Source organism: Aspergillus novofumigatus (assembly GCF_002847465.1).
Source record: "Aspergillus novofumigatus IBT 16806 chromosome Unknown P174scaffold_8, whole genome shotgun sequence".
Classification (NCBI taxonomy): domain Eukaryota; kingdom Fungi; phylum Ascomycota; class Eurotiomycetes; order Eurotiales; family Aspergillaceae; genus Aspergillus; species Aspergillus novofumigatus.
This window is the reverse complement of record NW_020194281.1, coordinates 325,139-342,189: the sequence shown is the minus strand read 5'-3', so window position 1 is coordinate 342,189 and position 17,051 is coordinate 325,139. Positions and strand designations below refer to the sequence as shown.

General features: G+C 51.1%; 9 protein-coding genes across 9 annotated transcripts; 6 read left to right on the top strand and 3 right to left on the bottom strand.

Annotated features, from left to right (window-relative positions):
- Positions 1 to 204: 204 nt before the first annotated feature.
- On the top strand, positions 205 to 1,638 carry P174DRAFT_496227 (S-adenosyl-L-methionine-dependent methyltransferase; the record flags this gene model as incomplete). The annotated part of the gene is made up of 2 exons (XM_024830880.1): positions 205 to 1,036; positions 1,094 to 1,638. 2 exons carry the CDS (start codon positions 205 to 207, stop codon positions 1,636 to 1,638), a joined length of 1,377 nt encoding a protein of 458 aa, XP_024678629.1.
- A 229-nt stretch (positions 1,639 to 1,867) lies between these two features.
- P174DRAFT_463511 (putative MFS transporter) lies at positions 1,868 to 3,558 on the bottom strand (the record flags this gene model as incomplete). Its single annotated transcript, XM_024830277.1, has 5 exons — positions 1,868 to 2,704; positions 2,800 to 3,077; positions 3,135 to 3,194; positions 3,254 to 3,311; positions 3,448 to 3,558. The coding sequence occupies 5 exons, from the start codon at positions 3,556 to 3,558 to the stop codon at positions 1,868 to 1,870; spliced, it is 1,344 nt and encodes a 447-aa protein (XP_024678628.1).
- A 1,067-nt stretch (positions 3,559 to 4,625) lies between these two features.
- On the top strand, positions 4,626 to 5,073 carry P174DRAFT_463510 (uncharacterized protein; the record flags this gene model as incomplete). The annotated part of the gene is made up of 2 exons (XM_024830276.1): positions 4,626 to 4,662; positions 4,748 to 5,073. The coding sequence occupies 2 exons, from the start codon at positions 4,626 to 4,628 to the stop codon at positions 5,071 to 5,073; spliced, it is 363 nt and encodes a 120-aa protein (XP_024678627.1).
- A 340-nt stretch (positions 5,074 to 5,413) lies between these two features.
- P174DRAFT_515255 (transcription factor domain-containing protein) lies at positions 5,414 to 7,537 on the top strand. Its single transcript, XM_024832152.1, has 6 exons — positions 5,414 to 5,615; positions 5,665 to 6,252; positions 6,301 to 6,338; positions 6,392 to 6,524; positions 6,583 to 6,866; positions 6,921 to 7,537. The coding sequence occupies exons 1-6, from the start codon at positions 5,506 to 5,508 to the stop codon at positions 7,505 to 7,507; spliced, it is 1,740 nt and encodes a 579-aa protein (XP_024678626.1). The 5' UTR covers positions 5,414 to 5,505; the 3' UTR covers positions 7,508 to 7,537.
- Positions 7,538 to 7,747: 210 nt separating this feature from the next.
- On the top strand, positions 7,748 to 10,054 carry P174DRAFT_515254 (MDR family MFS transporter). The gene is made up of 10 exons (XM_024832151.1): positions 7,748 to 8,069; positions 8,123 to 8,199; positions 8,264 to 8,315; positions 8,365 to 8,539; positions 8,590 to 8,613; positions 8,670 to 8,741; positions 8,799 to 8,931; positions 9,009 to 9,301; positions 9,358 to 9,518; positions 9,577 to 10,054. The coding sequence occupies exons 1-10, from the start codon at positions 7,776 to 7,778 to the stop codon at positions 9,973 to 9,975; spliced, it is 1,680 nt and encodes a 559-aa protein (XP_024678625.1). The 5' UTR covers positions 7,748 to 7,775; the 3' UTR covers positions 9,976 to 10,054.
- A 656-nt stretch (positions 10,055 to 10,710) lies between these two features.
- Positions 10,711 to 11,693, top strand: P174DRAFT_412759 (glycoside hydrolase family 75 protein). The gene is made up of 3 exons (XM_024824320.1): positions 10,711 to 10,846; positions 10,894 to 11,265; positions 11,319 to 11,693. Exons 1-3 carry the CDS (start codon positions 10,748 to 10,750, stop codon positions 11,574 to 11,576), a joined length of 729 nt encoding a protein of 242 aa, XP_024678624.1. The 5' UTR covers positions 10,711 to 10,747; the 3' UTR covers positions 11,577 to 11,693.
- Positions 11,657 to 13,431, bottom strand: ugd2 (putative UDP-glucose dehydrogenase Ugd1; the record flags this gene model as incomplete). Its single annotated transcript, XM_024825879.1, has 4 exons — positions 11,657 to 12,613; positions 12,647 to 12,790; positions 12,841 to 13,172; positions 13,221 to 13,431. The coding sequence occupies 4 exons, from the start codon at positions 13,429 to 13,431 to the stop codon at positions 11,657 to 11,659; spliced, it is 1,644 nt and encodes a 547-aa protein (XP_024678623.1).
- Positions 13,432 to 14,025: 594 nt separating this feature from the next.
- P174DRAFT_454193 (uncharacterized protein) lies at positions 14,026 to 15,255 on the top strand (the record flags this gene model as incomplete). The annotated part of the gene is made up of 3 exons (XM_024829216.1): positions 14,026 to 14,045; positions 14,263 to 14,741; positions 14,795 to 15,255. 3 exons carry the CDS (start codon positions 14,026 to 14,028, stop codon positions 15,028 to 15,030), a joined length of 735 nt encoding a protein of 244 aa, XP_024678622.1. The 3' UTR covers positions 15,031 to 15,255.
- P174DRAFT_395458 (spherulation-specific family 4 protein) lies at positions 15,108 to 16,439 on the bottom strand. The gene is made up of 3 exons (XM_024823686.1): positions 16,178 to 16,439; positions 15,765 to 16,122; positions 15,108 to 15,706 (listed from the first exon to the last, which is right to left on the bottom strand). The coding sequence occupies exons 1-3, from the start codon at positions 16,354 to 16,356 to the stop codon at positions 15,401 to 15,403; spliced, it is 843 nt and encodes a 280-aa protein (XP_024678621.1). The 5' UTR covers positions 16,357 to 16,439; the 3' UTR covers positions 15,108 to 15,400.
- Between the last annotated feature and the right edge of the window lie 612 nt (positions 16,440 to 17,051).

Genomic DNA, 17,051 nt, shown 5'->3' with positions numbered 1-17,051 from the left:
AGTGGCGCAGCTGAATGCTAGGACGCACAGCGGTGTAAGGTTGCCATCTAAGCAGAGACTGATTACTTATTGACTATTGTTCTCATCTCTTCCATCAAGGGCAAGCGCTTTATAACAGTCCTGGAACGCATGTGGTATAGGGCTCTTTTCACTCCATCTCCTTGAACCCTTTAATTGAATATTCGACATTACAAGACCTCAACAATGACGGCGGAAGCAGAAACCCTCTTCAACAGCCTGGGATCCCGTTATGAGGCCGCCTTTGGAATGGACAAGGAGCTGCAGAGGTTTGTTGAGCTTGTGGCCAAAACCATCCCCCCTCGAAGCAGAACACTAGATGTTGGCTGTGGGACAGGCAAGCCTGTTTCTCACATACTTGCCTCTGCCGGCCATGAAGTGCACGGGATTGATATATCAGAAGAGATGGTGAAAATCGCAAAGTCCCAAGTTCCGGGGACGTTTCAAGTGGGTGATATGAAGACATATCAACCGTCAGCATTGTTCGATGCAGTCATTGCAATCCGATCTCTGTTCCAAATGTCGGCGTGTGATATGTGCTCGATGGTTATGCGGTTCTCTCAGTGGATCAAGGTCGGGGGATATGTTGTCCTTGGAGTGACTCCCAGCACCTCGTTGGTTCCGAAAAAGGTGACTTATGATCCCACATGGGATTGTGCTTGGATGCTAGATAAGCCGTGGATGGGGAATTATGTCAATGATTTATTCCTATCCGAGGAGCGTTGGTGTCAACTTCTGCGAGAATCCGGCTTTATCATTGAAACAGAACCGGTTTCTTACCTCTTCTCTCCGGCCAGCCAGGAACATGCTCCTGAGGCACACTACATCGTGATGGCGAGAAAGGTCGAATGGGAGCCGCTTTTGGGGCCATATCCCTTACGCGGTGGTCTCAAACCATTGGAATTTCAGGCGCGTGGAAATCTCTTTGCTGATCGCCTGGTGAGCAAAGACCTCGAGATATTGCTTGAAGATATAGGCGACAGTCCGGAGGTTTTATGTATCGGAAAGGACCTACTCAGTAAGGCTTCTGGATCTTCCCCTTCTCTCTCTTTGAGCTTGATGTTGACGATGACAGATGGACGTTTCCAACGCCGTAAAAGTCGATTTGTCGACCTTCCGATTGAGGACTTACCGTTTGCCCCGAGAACCTTTCATACCGTGCTCGCCTTATGGCAGATGGATTATGTGCTGAATATGGAGAGAACTATTCAGGAAATAACCCGTGTACTGGGTCGATCGAGTTCGAAGATTGTGATTATCCAGGGAGGGCCGTATAACGAAGTGGTGAAGCTGCTAGCTTCTGTCGCTCGGTCTGTCCCTGTTGGCCACCAGGGACATATCCTGCACTCGGCCATGGGCTACCTTACGAAATACGGGTTTGGTGATATCAGTGTGCATCATATCGATGCAAGCTATGAGTTCCAGGAAGAGAACGTTCCAAAGCGTTGCGCCGCCGCCGCTGAATTCCTAACCGGCATTTGGCATCGACGGCATTCACAACGCGAACGGATTGAGGAGGCACTCGTGGAACGGCTGCAGCTTCTTTTCCGAGCCGATGCCCACTCAGTCTCTCACGGGATGGTTGCAATTGTTGCGCGCCCAACTCTGGTTCAAGGTTGAATAGCGAAGTGGAAGAGGGATATCTTAGTCTATTTCCGCCCTCTCTCAAAGCGTCCGTGAATATTTTGAGTGTCATCTGAAGGTAGCTAGCCCGGACTGCCATGAAGCTGAGGCTCATGCAGAGAAGGTAATGGGGCTCCTTGGTGGCCGATCATATAGTACAGACCATACCATAAGCAGGTAGTATTATTTCACGCGGTATAACCTACTCCCAACGATCCTAATCGCTCTAAAGAGGGACCCCATCTATTACTTCATTCTGGCACAATGCTGTGGACCGACAGTTGGGCAACAGCCAGCTTTTCTCCATGAACAATAGGACCAAAACTGCCGACACGCCAACCACCAGTCCCAGCACCCAAGCCATCGTATTCCAGCCGGCCGCATCTTTGATAAATCCAGCCAAAAACGGGCCAACAAGAGCTCCCGCAGACCAAGCCGAGTTCATGAGCCCATAGCCCAACGCCGACGCAGCTGCCTGGTTCAGCTTCCCCGGAGCCTTTTTCTCCATGTCGCCCACCATGTCCGAGATCTCCACAAATAACGGAGTCATCGAGAACGTAACACAGAGACCGACGACAGCGAGCAACGTACAAAGAAGTACTTTGGACCCCACAGAGTCGCCCACTACGAGGCGCAGAAGGGACAGGGTCAGGCAGCCGATCCCAAATGCCCCGCTCACCATGTAGCGGCCAGCCCTTGGGTACCTGTCGCAGATCATCCCAACGGCCGGGTTGAGCAGTTGTGGGATAAATAGGGCTAGAAATACCAGACCCTGGGCCGATTGGTTCCAGCCAAACCGTTCCCTGACAAAGAGCGCTAGGACGCTGTCGAACGCGGTCATGATCATGGCTGTCACCATGTAACCCCACAGAACCACCCAAAGGCGGGGGCAGGACAACAGAGCCGAGACCACTTTGGAGTCTGTGGCCAGCGTCTGCGATGCACAGGCTCTATCAGCCTGTACACTGCGTGAGTTGACCTCGTCGTCTAGGGCTGGAGGCGCGGGCAATGCCCCCTCCGGGGATTCGCCACGGGACTCGAGCCCATTCGTTGCGGGCCTTGTCTCGATCAGAATGACCCGGAACAGCATGTCGAACCCGAGCAACGCAAACGCCAGCCCAAACACCGTATAGTAGCCGGCATGCTCATATAGCGCACCGCCCAGCAGCGGCCCGGCGATCCCCCAAGATTCATCCCCATTCCAACGTAGCCAAACGCTTGCCCGAGTCCTTCTTCCCCCATTGTCTCTCGTAAGAGCGCAGAGCCCACCGTCCATACGACTCCGTTGGCCGCACCCTGCAGCAGGCGACCGGCAATCCAGAGTCCCAGGTGAGTCCCGACACAGAGCAAAGCCGTCGCGCCAGTTAGGACGATCAAACCGGCCATGAACGGCCACCGTAGTGAATCGACCCGACCGATCCAATACCAGGTGAGAGCTGCCGAGGAAAGCGATCAGTCAGTGATCGCGACGGATCAGCCCATGTCACACTCACGCGAGACGACCAGTGTCGCCGCACTAAATACTGCCCCAAGAATCGATACCCACCGCTGGACTATCTTGGAGGATCATATTAGCTCCGGATACGAAGCCAGGGAACTGTAAACAACAGACCATCGTTGCCTTCTATGACCCCTCGCTCGGGTAACGCTGTCGGAATGACAGGGATAATCTGTGAGAGTCAGGGTACCGATGGAGAAGAGACATGATACGTGTTTCGTGTGGTACCAGTCCATAGAGAAAGTTATCCTTCGAAAGACGTTAGTTGACGAGATCTCCTGCCACTTGTCCCAAGACCAACAACATACTGTAAATATCGCGAATACCACAACAAAGACAACGAATTTGGCAGACGACCGGAATTGCAGAAGGCGTCGCTGCAAATGTCGGCCATGCCACGAGCACGACAGGACACCCATGGTTGCAAAATCGAAGGAGAAGCCGACCCTGGATGATTTAGTCTTCATTCAAGGGGCACACCTGCTCAGACAAGTTCAAGGTTTGTGTAATGGTGTTACTAAAACTACCAAATCCATGAGTATCGGACCAGCTGCGCTGTTAATCCACAAGAAAGCGATCAAGTCATTCATAGTTAATGGGGCTTAAGCAGATGTGGTTGTCAGTCTTCTGGAAGGTCGAAATAGGATCGATGGTACCTCAATGATACCTAGAAGTAAGGAGCATCCCGCTGGTCGCCTATGTGGAGGATAATAGACTAATATTAAATGTTGATCATACCTGTAATATGATAGACCCGTGCTTTAGGCTACAAAAGATGACATATCTGAGACATATCTCCACTTGCAATGAGTGTGGAATGGTGGCGTCAGCTGAAGTACATACCGGACGAGCTCCTGGCATGAAATGAGCCTTGCTCTTGTCCTGGCAAAGTCACGTTCAGCTTGATCTTCTAGTGTTTCTAGTGCAGATCATGACGACGCAAGGAACAGGAGATTCCACTCGAAATCCAATAGTTTGAGGTATCTTGCCCCAGTGGGACGGAAAAGCATTTAGTCTCAAAACCTTTTTCTTTAGTGGCATGTGTATATTAATTAAGCTCCTGGAAGACAAGCCTGGCCGGATATTGCTCCATTCTCTGTTTCCTGCCTGTCCCTCTCACCATTGCCATCCTCTGGCAAAGTGCTCAATCTGCAGAATACATAATGGGCTCCTTCATCCCATCCGGAAGGGACTGGGCACCAGAGACTGGTTCTCTTCCCCTGAGGTCGTGGAAACCTCACCTAGTTAATAACTACCATATTGTTGTCAACCCTCCAATACCCACCACTACCCGTTCAGCATCTCCCCTACCCTTTCTCCACCTATTGGAACGGTTAAAGACCACAAAACGCTAAGGCTGGCAGCAAGTCAGGATCAAAAACGGGGAATCAATTGCTGATCATATGTATCTCATGTTGATCATGGTGATTCTCTGGCCCCCTTCCTTTCCTTAGCCTCACGCGCCAATACTTCCCAATGCATACAAATGGCTCTCGTCCACGACATGGCTGAGTGCCTGGTTGGTAATGTTACGCCGTTGCACAAGGATATCACCAAGGCAGAAAAATCTCGGAGGGAAGAAGCAACGATGAGATATACATCGCGCAGCTCTTCCCGGGCGTGACGGACATCAACACATCCACTGCCCTCTTCCGGGAGTACGAGGAGGATCAGACCCTAGAAGGCAGCTCGTGCATGACATTGATAAGTTGGAGATGGTTCTGCAGACGTTCGAGTACGAGCGTTGTCATCAGCGTGATCTGTTGGAGTTTTATCACGTCATGGATGCGATTCGCTGGCCTGAAATGCGCGACTGGGGGTTGATGACGATGAAGGAGCGCGAGGCGTTTCGAGCCGCTACATCCAAAGGCGAGATTGAGAATGATCCGGCTAAGACGTGGCGATCGATGTCCTGGAAGGTAGAGTCCATGTAGGCAGAGTGAAGCTACGCAGATACGTGTGGAGTTGCTGTCGTCAGCTAGAGTTACTCCATATTGGACTATCTACAATGCTTCTATCGAAATGTATTTCCGTACTTGATCGCTCTATTCTACACTGCTTTCGCGGAATCTGCAGGCAGGATGCGACTCTCTACTTCCCCTGTGAACACTTGATCATCTATTCACTAGACACAGTGTTGCGAGCCAATCAACGAGTTGTATATTATCTTAGTGCTTACGTCGGGATTCTCGAAATCCGGCCCAATTCCGACCGACGGCCATGTCTTCCCTTCCGAACCTCATATTCAGTCCCACGTATGATCCATTACTTATGACTTAATCCATCAGGTTCGGAGCTTCCATCAAGTGTGACCGGACTTCGAGAGACGGGATCATCAAAGACAGTATCGAGCGTCATATCCTCCCATGGATGACACAACAGGCTATGTTCCAGCGCCATATGGCCGGGCGTGCGCCAACTGTGCTCGAGCCAAATGCAAATGTATCCTTCCAGAGGCAGGAGGTATCTGCGCAAGGTAAGTTGCTAAAACTGGGTCGGTGAACATTAAGTAAGAGCCACAATAGATGTTATCGATTGAATAAAGAATGCCGGCCCTCAGCCAGAGTCCGAAGAACTAGACGAAACACACCCATAGTGTCAAAGGCTGTGCAGTTGGAGCAAAAACTGGATGGCTTACTCTCCCTCCTCCAAGCTAATCAGTCGCAATCGATGCCTGAGTGTCCTAGCCCTGAAATACCTGGTCAGGATCAAGTTTCCCCAAGACGTCAAGATGTCGTGGCCCCGCTTCTCACACCAGAAGGCAGCACACCGCATGGCAACTCTCCTGGTAGGTCTTTTACTACTTCAGTAGGGCCAGCAGAGGTCTGTTCCTCGAATACAGCAGACGCCAACGCAGAGGAAGTTCTTAATTGCTTTCGCAACGGGCCTCTGGCGTATCTACCATTTGTTCATATTCCGGACAGTGTCAGTGCTGCGCAACTGGAGATGGAGTCTCCGTTCTTATGGTATTGCATTTGTGCAGTGCAGTGCAAGCATACTGCGCGCCAGTCTGCTCTCAGCGTCAGCATCAGAGAAAAGGCAGCCCAGGCGCTCCTCGTGGACTGTCGAAAGAACCTGGATATACTGCAAGGCCTACTGGTCTATCTAGGCTGGTATTTGAATCCTAATCGACGTTGACTGCCCACTACTGACCACTCAAGGATCACTTTCCACTGCCAACCGCAAAAGTATTCTCTTTGTGCCTACATCCAACTGGCAATATCTGTCGTCTTCGACTTGGGCCTTCACAAGGCCCGCCTGATGAATCACATCCGGCCGATTGCGATTGGAACGGTCCTACCCACAACCTCAAATTTCCGGTTTCCAGAACACGGACCATGAATGAGCGACGCGCTTTACTCGGTTGCTTTCTCCTAAGTTCGTTGTATGTAGCCTGTATCCCCGGGGTTACCCTATCAAGTGCTGAATCAGTCCTGCGTCAGTATATCCCAATTCTTGTGCAAGCCTGATCCACTGCGTTGGACAGCACACATGAAAGAATGTCTGGAAGTCTTGACTGCGAGAAAAGAGACTCCCAATGACGCAGTCCTTGTACAGCTCGTTCAAATTCAACTCGTCGTGGACAAGGTGATCAGGCGGTCTTGGGACGAAAACGGACTCGCCGCCGAAGACAGCCCCCGGCTTCCGACATCCTTTTTCATACAAACGATGCAACATCGGCTGCAAAGTACCAAAAGTCGAATTCCACCTGAGGTAGCGGACAACAGTAAGTCAAAATGCTGTATGTCACACAGAAATCCAAGACTAACATGTGATTCAGAGGTTGTGCTTTTCCATCTATACCAAGCCGAAGTGGCTGTATATGAGTCGGCGCTGTCGAGATCGGCCACACGAGTCGAAGACGTAGATGTCACTCGTATCAGCCATCTTTATGCTTGTCTATCCGCAACTAAGAATTGGGTTGATCTCCTTCTCACCGTCGGTCCTGAAGAATATGTCTTCCTGCCAGTAACGATCATCTTCCAGGTCTCACACTGCCTGAGTACCTTGTTCTATCTTTCTACATTTGGCTACCCGGGCTGGGATAGAGAAGCAGTTACCCGAACAGCTGACCTGCAGTCCATCGCGCAGCAGATAATTGGCCGACTGGATTCGGTTGCTGAAGCGGCAGGCATCCAGAACGAAGGAACGGATGGGGATTCGTGGAGCAAGGCGGCCAGGATCCTGCCTAAATTGCAGGCTAGTTGGGCGTCTAGGCTCCCAAACGCTGTAGCTATAGGTGAAAACTCAGACGGACAGTCGTCGGCTCTTCCTAGTGTTGATGAGGACTTTCTCGAAGCATGCCTCAATTGGCCGGATGTATGGCTGATGGAACCGTGGATGCAGGCGACTCAGAACGGATTGTGATGGTCTAGCTAAACCTTTGAATGTATTACGAGTCAAGTCTAGCTCAAGCCGAATGGGTCATTTTTACCGATTTAGTCTCTGATCTATGTTTATTGTTACGAATACCGTCCCAACGGGCTTACGAACCCCTGCACGGAATTGGAGTCGGGATTGGCCCAACTCCGTCCGATGTTGAGATATAACAATGAACCTTTCTCCCTAGACGTAGTCGCTTTCTATTGTTTATTCTCAAGCCGTTAACAACTATCACCAGGATTTATTCACCAAAATGCGCACAGAACTGGAAGGGGACGAAGCTCCCCGTTCTGCCGACCGAGGAAAGGAGGAGTCTTTCACACAGAATACTCATAATACCCCATCCATGACCTCTGAGCTATCGAACACCAAACAGGAACCTGAGATGCTTTCAGGAGATACTGCACAGAAAGTGACTGATCCTATCACCAACGCTGGAGAAGATCGCCCGGAGGAGTGGATTAAAGGCATTCCCCTGCTCATGGTAACTTCAGGGATTACTCTAGTCATATTCCTGATGTTGTTGGACATGTCGATATTATCTACAGTCTGTCGGCCCAGTTTCGATAACTGAGTTTACATCTAATCCGGAATGAGTAGGCCATACCGCAGATCACGAACCAATTCCACTCCCTCGAGGACATCGCCTGGTACGGCAGTGCTTACACGCTGGCGAGGTAGGTCAAATACCTGCTATTATGGGAATGGGACACTAGATATCTGGCCTAACCTGCTTGACAGCTCCGCCCTTCAGCCTCTTACAGGGAAGTTCTACACCTACTTCACCTCCAAGGTAGTTCATCCCTCTACTCGGTTTCCAATGGTAGGCTGATTCCGTGCAGTGGGTATTTCTGGGCTTCTTCGCAGTCTTCGAACTGGGCTCCTTGATATGTGGCGTCGCTACCTCGTCGAGAATGCTCATTGTCGGCCGAGCTGTTGCCGGCATGGGGTCCTCGGGCATGGCCAACGGTGCTCTGACTATTGTTGCTGGTGCTGTTCCGATGCATAGAAGACCAGGTATGAGTTCTCTAGGAGAAGTTGAACGTGCAAACTGACATGTTGAGAAGTTATGGTTGGCATTATGATGGGATGTATGTACAGACCCCGTCACACCACAGAAACACAACTAAATGATTTTTTCTCGCAGTGTCACAGATTGGCCTGGTTCTGGGCCCTCTGATCGGTGGTGCGTTGACCACGTATACGACATGGCGCTGGTGTAAGATGACCGGGTCCGTCCCTGATAGAATTAGGTTGTGATACTTAATATCGACAGGCTTCTACATCAATTTACCAATTGGAGCACTAGTTGCTGCCCTCTTGGTGTTTACGCGCGTTCCCGAGCAACGAGAAAAGGGTCGAGCGGTTGAAGTTCTGCCAACGTTCTTCAAGACGTTCGATATCCTCGGGTTCGTGCTCTTTGCCCCGCTGCAATCCAACTCCTGCTGGCTCTTCAATACGGAGGTAATCAATATGCATGGGATAGCGCTACCGTCATCGGCCTGTTCTGCGGTGCCGGTGCAATGTTCCTTGTCTTTCTGGCATGGGAGTACCGCATGGGGAAAGACGCCATGATTCCATTCCACGTGGTTCGCAACCGGATCGTCTCCTGCAGCTGTGTGGTTATCATGACTTTGTTCGGGATGACAATCACTGCGTCGTACTATTTACCGATATACTTCCAGGCAGTAAGAGACAAGACGGCGCTGGTTAGCGGTGTTGATTTGTTGCCGGGTGTGCTGTGCCAGATTTTCATGGCTTTGGTCACGGGGGCTCTTAGTATGTCGCCTGTTTTCTTTTTTGTGGTTATTCGTGCTAATAGTCCTTTCGCATAGCCGGAAGAATAGGCTACTATCTCCCCTTTGCCGTTCTCGGCGGCATCCTCAACGCCGTCGGATGTGGTCTTCTGTCGACCTTATCACCCACCACTCCTACACGCGAATGGGCCGGCTATCAAGCTCTAATAGGATTTGGTCGAGGAGCAGGATTGCAGACGGTAAGTCCAATCATTTGATTTCATCCCACTGTCGGACGTGTATCTGACGGAGAAGTAGCCTATGATAGCCGTTCAAAACGCCGTCCTGCCCGACGAGTTGTCAACGGCCATGGCTATCCTGACCTTTAGCCAGACCATTGGCGCTGCTATCTTTCTTGCGGTCGCAGAAGTCATCTTTTCTCGTGGTCTGAGAAGTACTATCCCGCAGTACGCCCCTACAGTCGACCCCGAAAGGGTGATTGCTGCTGGTGCGACTGGATTCCGAGGCATCGTGTCTGAGGCAAGTCTTCCCGGAGTTCTGCTCGCTTACTCAAAGAGTATCGGACACATTTTCTATCTGATTGCTGCGCTGAGTGTGGTGCAATTCTTTTTTGCATGGGGGATGGGCTGGAAGAATGTTGGCAAGCCCAAAGAGGACAAGTTGAAAAGGGAAGAGGAAGGGGAGGTAAATAGTTGAAGTTGAAAACCTGCGAGATCTGAAGATAGAGAGACTCCACTCACGTTCTACTGTCAGGGGACTTAAACATAGATTAGCGAAAGTAATATTCGTCGTACGAAGAATCCCTTACGCGAATTCAAGTCCGGAGGCTTACATGAATTAACTGCGACGTCAGATTCATTCCTTTTCTCTATATATATCACAACCAATAATAGTCGGTCTATTGGCGTTGACAAAAAATGAATGAAGACTTCAGGCATTAGTTTCACAAAGGTATCTTAATAAACTGCTCCAGCATGCGACTCTATGTATGCTACATGCTGGACTGCTTCCTCATGAAGCAGAAACCAATCTCATTTCCTCAACTTGGCGACAGTATGGAGTATTTCCCTGCTGATTGTGAAGATCCTACCCTAAACTGTCTTCGCATCTCAGCTTCCTGCACTAGTCGATGCAACCCTTCAATAGGGATGATCAGCCACAGCGGGTCGATCAAAGACACAAGGTCGGGCTTTTGGCCCCATTTCCCCGATTAAGCAATTCCCTTTCACTCCACAGTTGTGACCATGGGCTGACAAGCCGCAGATGGTAGTATTGCAGATGTTTCATCTTGTTACTTTGCCGGTGACTTTGCCGGTGCTACAGTTTCAGGGTGATTTAGCTCGTGCCCTGAAACGATGGATACCGGACCCATAAGCAATATAAAGCTTCGCCTTTGCCGGCAGGGTCCCATCTCGATTTCAATACAATTCACTCGGATTATCTTTTCTTAAGAAAAGTAACCTTCACAATGCGCTATCTTACAACTGCTGCCGTTCTGACTGGAGCAGGCCTGGCCTCGGCATATACTGTCCCAGCCAACCTACAGCAAATCTACAACAAACACAAGGTAACGTCTTCTGTCTTTTCGCATTGCGATCCCACTAACGTTGTAAGACTGGAACATGCCAGAACAAGCTGCAGGACGGCTTTTCCGATGGCATCGGCGGCTCCGGCTCCTTCGCCTACTGCGGCGACATTGAGGGGGCCATCTTCCTCCACAGCTCCGCAAACGGCGGCCAGTACGATAACATGGACATCGACTGCGATGGAGCGAACAACAGCGCTGGTGACTGCGCCAATGACCCATCCGGCCAGAGCATGACGGCGTTCATGGATACCGTTAAGCAGTACGGCATTTCGGATTTGGATGCGAACATCCACCCGTACGTGGTGTTTGGGAACTCGGGCAGCTCGCCGACCTTTGATCCTCAGCAATATGGAATGGAGCCGTTGAGCGTGATGGCAGTGGTGTGCAATAACCAGCTGGTACGTTTGCTATCACTGTTAACTTGTTGACGAAGATGAAGCTGACTGGTTAGTTTTATGGTGTCTGGGGTGATACCAACGGTGGAACCTCTACCGGGGAGGCTTCCATTTCGCTGGCTAAACTGTGCTTTCCCAATGATGGTATTACTGGTGATAACGGTCACGGGGAGGAGGATGTGCTCTACATTGGCTTCATGGGTCAAGATGCTGTCCCTGGTGCTAGTGCTGCCTGGACTGCTCGCGACACTCAGACCTTTGAGGCGAGTATCAAGGCCTTGGGTGATCGCCTCGTTGCGAAGCTTAACGCGTAAGGAAAATTATGTCGAATAGGTCAGCTAGTCGAGTGATATACATGCGTGTCCATAGTCGTACATCAGTTTAAAGTCCGTTATCACCAATTGACTCCTGGTCGGAGCACTTTGAACCCCAGCTTCTCCATCCTCTGCCAGTCAAGCATCCCATGAGGGTCACACAGCACTTTTGGAGACTCCATCCCCCCCGCGATCTTCTCCCAGTCTAGACGATCCTCCTTGAACTCATCCCATTCCGCGTGCAGGACAACCGCACCGCAGCCGGAACAGGCCGCATGCAGGTCCTCCACGACCGTGACAGCATCCAGATGACCACTCACAAGACCTAGCGCTCTCTCAATCTGCTCCTTTGGCATATGCGGATTGTAGATGTCCACCTTGACGCCAGAAGACATAAGTTCCCGCACCAGTCGCGTCGCGCTCGTATTACCGATCTCTATCGTGGTCCAACTGCTCGTAAATCCAAGGATGGCGACATCCCTCCGTTCCGTTCCTCCAGGTAGACTGTCACTGATGCGTTGAGCAAGGCGCCGCGTCTGATACGCGTCGATCCTCAGCACTGCCCTCCAGTAATCCGCCACCTCCTGTAACCCCAGCTCCCGTGCCAAATAAACCAAACACCCGACGTCCCTGAGCAAGCTCGATCCATTGGACCCAAAACCAGACGCAGAAAATGCCCCTACAGTCTGCTCGATATGCGTAATATTTGCATTCGTGGACTCGCATATCGCGCGCAGAGACTGGATGCTGCTTGTCTGCTGCGCTAGCATTGCGCTCGTGGCGATCTTAGCCAGTTCCGAGGACCAGGCGTCCATGGTGACGATGCGGTCCTCGGGGATCCACGAATACAACCCTTTCAGGGCGGTTAGTGCCTGGGGTGACATGTCCTCGGAAAAGATGTGGCCGATGATGATTCGGACTGGGTAGAGAAGGTCGCGGATGGCGGTTCCTGGGACTAGAAACTCGGGGTTGGAGAGCACTTCGAAGGAGGCGGATGGGGAGGCGGTTTTTTTGAGCTGCGGTTGTAAGCTCTTTATCTATACCATTCCTAATCAGTCAGGTCAACTTACCATTTTCTTGATTCGGGGGACAATCCCGCTTGGCCCTGTGCCCCGGTGGACGATGATCTTGTGTCCGCTTGACACTTGGACGATGGCCCGGATGGCGGACTCCAGGTTGGTCAGGTCGAGGCCGGGAGTCTGGTCATCGGATGACTGAAAATTAGTATGTATCGCTGTGCAGGTTGATGATGGGACAAGCTTACGTTGTCCAGAGGAGGGTCCACACAGAGAAAGACGATATCCGATGCCGCTATTCCCCCGGGGATGTTGGTTGAGAAAGTGATATTTCGCAGTTTCCGTATTCGCGGTTGACACAGAACTGGTTCATGTATTTGAACCTCCTGATCAGCTTGCTTCTTTGGTTTTTCCGAAGCCACGGCATGATGATCCTTCTCAAAGACAAGCTCATCCAGCCCAGGTTCACAGACTGGCAAGCGATCCGAATTCCACGCGGTGATCAGACGCGCATCGTCATCAACGACATGGAATTGGATATGTGGATTCTGCGACGCGAGAACAATCGCCGTCAATGCTCCTATATCTTGTCAGGCACGGCCTTGCGTGGTTTCTGAAGGCAACTAACCAACATGTCCTGCACCGATGATACAGGCACTACGAATGGATTCAATCTTTCCCTCGCGCGTCGAAGACTGTCCATCTCCGACACTCTCCGAATATGTATGGCCTCCAACAATGACTCTAGGGCTTTCTCTGTCGGCGATTGCCTTGTATCGACGGCGGGAAATCAGCAAGGTAAGGCCAGCCAACAGCACCAGCAACGGTAGGAAGGGCATTATGATATAGAATGTTGAATTGGCAGGGACGTCGCCTACTCTCCAGCATCTCCTCGTGATAACGACATAAACAAGCGAAGATGGAGAGAAACGTGCTCGACGGCGAACTGGTGATCCTTGCTGTATTGTCAAAAGAGCGGTCTGTCGTCAGCCACTATTGCGGAACAGTGCATGAACGGGTCTCGTGCAGCTATTTTTGAACAAACCGCACGATCCTTTGCCCTGTTTGCCATTGAAACTATATAATTGGGTGCCCGACATTGGGCTGTCCACGTTATGCCGTCTACGTGTCTCGCTCTCGGCAGACGAACAACCGGTTTCAATGGCTTATGTGCAGGCTCAGTGGAGGACAACACACACATATTCGAGAACATACCGGGTGAGTTTTCCGTCTACGTGTAATTGGGCGTTGACGTAGATAAACATTGGCCTCTCAAAATCGACCCAAACTGAGCATTACCGGTTATGTGACAATATTTCTCGCTTAGATGCTAGGCAGAATGCATCACCAGCCTGCCAAGGATATCGCCAAGGATATCGTCGAATCTCGGCATTGCAACTTGTCACGCCAATCAAACGATTAGTCTGCACCCAATGGCGATCGCTCTGAACATGTAAGCCTGCGCCGAAGCTAAGCCGCAGGACAAGTCGAGCCTCGGTGCTTAGTCCAAATACACCAAGAGCGCCGACGGACTGGCTTAGTGCTTACCCCCCTCCTTCACTCAATTCCAACAGACTTCAATCACAAGTAATCTCAATCAAACTTAAACTACCGCTGCTACGGGCAAATACACCACTATCTAAAACAGAGGATAAAGGATAAAATGACAGTCAACAACAACCTCCCCCGCATCGCCTGCTTCCACGGCGGGGCTCCACAGCCGCCATCTACAAGATCCAATGCGAACAGCTCGCCCATCTCCTCAAGAACGAGTTCCAGCTCGTCTTCTTCGAGGGTCCCTTTGAGCGCAGCGCCGGACCAGGCGTCCTGCCCGCCTTCGCGGACTACGCGCCTTTCAAGTCCTGGTTTACGCAGGATGAGCGCGGGGAGCGGGCAGATGGGAGCGGGTTCGACGCGTCGGGCAACGACGGGGTCGAGCGCGTGTGGAGGCTGATGGAGGACGAGGGGCCTGGTGGGCAGTGGGTCGCCGCGATGGGATTCAGTCAGGGTTCGCGCGTGGCGGGTGGCTTATTGCTGGATCAGCAGAGGCGGGCTGCGTTGGGCCTCCCGAAAAAGACGCATATCGAGCTGCTTTTCGGGGTGTTGTGTAATGGAGCCGGGGCGCCGATGGAGTCGGATGCGGCTGGGTGTATGCTTTCCTTTCCTTTGCTTCTGGTTGTTTCCTCTGCTTACCAGGTTTAGATATCACGAAGCCGGATGAATCTCTTAACCGGATTAGTCTGCCGACGTTGCATGTCCATGGACTCAAGGATCCATTCTTGATGTTCGGGAGGCAGCAGTTGGGAGAGTATTATAATCCGAAAACCGCGACGCTCTACGAGGTCGACTATCATCATGCTATGCCGTGGGCGAGACACGAAGCCCAGCGGCTGGCTGATCACATCCGAACAATTTACAAGAACAGCGCGAAGCAATGATTGACGGGCTTGCGGTCACTATGAATTAGACGGTCACGGGGGATGGATGCATGATCCAGCGAACGGATAGATTTCTTCTAGTCTTTGTCTATGGTTTTCTCTTGTCTTAGCTGCTACATCCTGCGCGTGCAGTAGTGCTATTGAATCATATTTTATTGAACGCCTGTTGTGGGTGTCACAAAATTCAGTACGTCCATAGCCGTTTCGTTTCATGTCGAGGGACAGAGGGCAAAACTCATTTCGTTCATGACATCGTGCCAACCATTCCAGTAATGTCTCAAAAGGAAAAATCGCATCAAAAACCCGCAAGAGCAATGAGTGAATGACAATCGCCAGGGCATGTCAAGAAGAGCATTCCAGAACAGTAATCTTAGGCAGGCAGGAGAGAGACCACCTTGGTCCAGACCGAATCGAAAGCCTGGTAGGTGTTTAAATTGCTGAGGTAGGTCTGGCTGGAAATGGCACGCAGCTGAGACAGCAAGTTCTCGAGATCCACGTTGGCAGGAACATCGTAGACCATGGACGCAAAGCGACTGATGTCCTGGCCCTTGATGCTCTGGAACTCATTGGCCGAAAGGGCTCGCACAAACTCGCTGTACGGCGACTCGAAGATGACGGTAGTGTCAGGGATCCCGAGGTAGGCGGCATCAGGAACAGTTCCGGGATTCATCACGATCTATATAGCTAGTGGTTAGCATGTCGGACGGACTCAGAGCTGTCGGCAGCTGGCTTACATAATTCCTCGCACCAAGTCCCTTGCTTCCTTGGATGAGCGAGGCCAGTTCCTGGTAATACTCGACTGCCGCGGCATCATACTCCGAGGGTGCCTCGTCCAGGAAGATGCCGTGCACTGCGAAGGAGGGATTTCCGCTGGCGGAGGGCCATTTCTCATACGTGTTGATTTCCTTTTTGACCTCCGAGATATCGCGGGTTCCCTTGCCAGTACGAACATATCCAATCACCAACGCGTTGCTGTAGGCTGTGAGTCTGGGAACTGCGGCCAGGAAGTTCTCGTCCGGCAGGGCGGTAGAGCCAGAACCATTATCAGGATTGATGATGATGGTGAACTGGACGTCTGGGTTGGAGCTGATCCTATTGACAAGACAGGTTAGAGCTTGGCTCTGACGCGAAGAACGAAAGAACGTACAATTGTTCCATAGATGTCCAGGCTCCCCCGGCTGGGTACGTGTACCAGGGGATCATGATATTTCCTTTCGACGCGCTGGTTTCAGAGGCTGAAGGGATGCATGCGCTGTACCCTTGCTGGACGATGGCCATGCATCCCATCAAGCCCACTAAAAAACGAGAATAGTTCTGCAGGAACATGATGGTTGAAGATAAGTAAAGGAATGACTGAAGCTAGTACAAAGGAATGACTGAGAATTTAAAAAAGGATGCTTGCCAGAAGCTGATGGGTTGAATCCTTCATCATTAGGAGCCGACATCTTCCCTATATACTCGAAGATTTATAGATTCGATGCCTTTGAGGATCTGAGTCTGAAAGTCAATTCTAGATCAAAGGAGCCGTGGCTTCATCGGCTGCCATGGATTGGGCCGAACGTCAGCGCTAAGATCGGACAATTTCTGGAGCTGAAACAAAATCTCCGCCACGGCGCTTTTCTTGTCACTTCATTTTGCATCTCTATAAAACTAATGCGGACTCGCTTACCATGACTTTGACCTATGCAAGACAAAGGAACTCAAGAGTGTCTAATCAGAATGCATGGCTGCATAGCAGCTGCTCGTCTTGTTTGTGACACCTCCTGCATTCAGTGGATGTATCATACTAGTTTCCTGTTGGACACTCATCCGCTTGTCCGGTACTCTTATCCAGCCTGTAACTATGACTTACTCCTTAATCTTATTATGGTGAGTTTGTGGCCAGAGGACCATGCGATACTTCTTGAAAAGCTGCATCTCTCGTCACATTCAAGGGACAAACATGCGCCTTAACTGACTAGGCGTTAGTTGCCTGAGTCTGGTAAATATTCCAAGACATAATGTGAAAGAGTATTCCCATC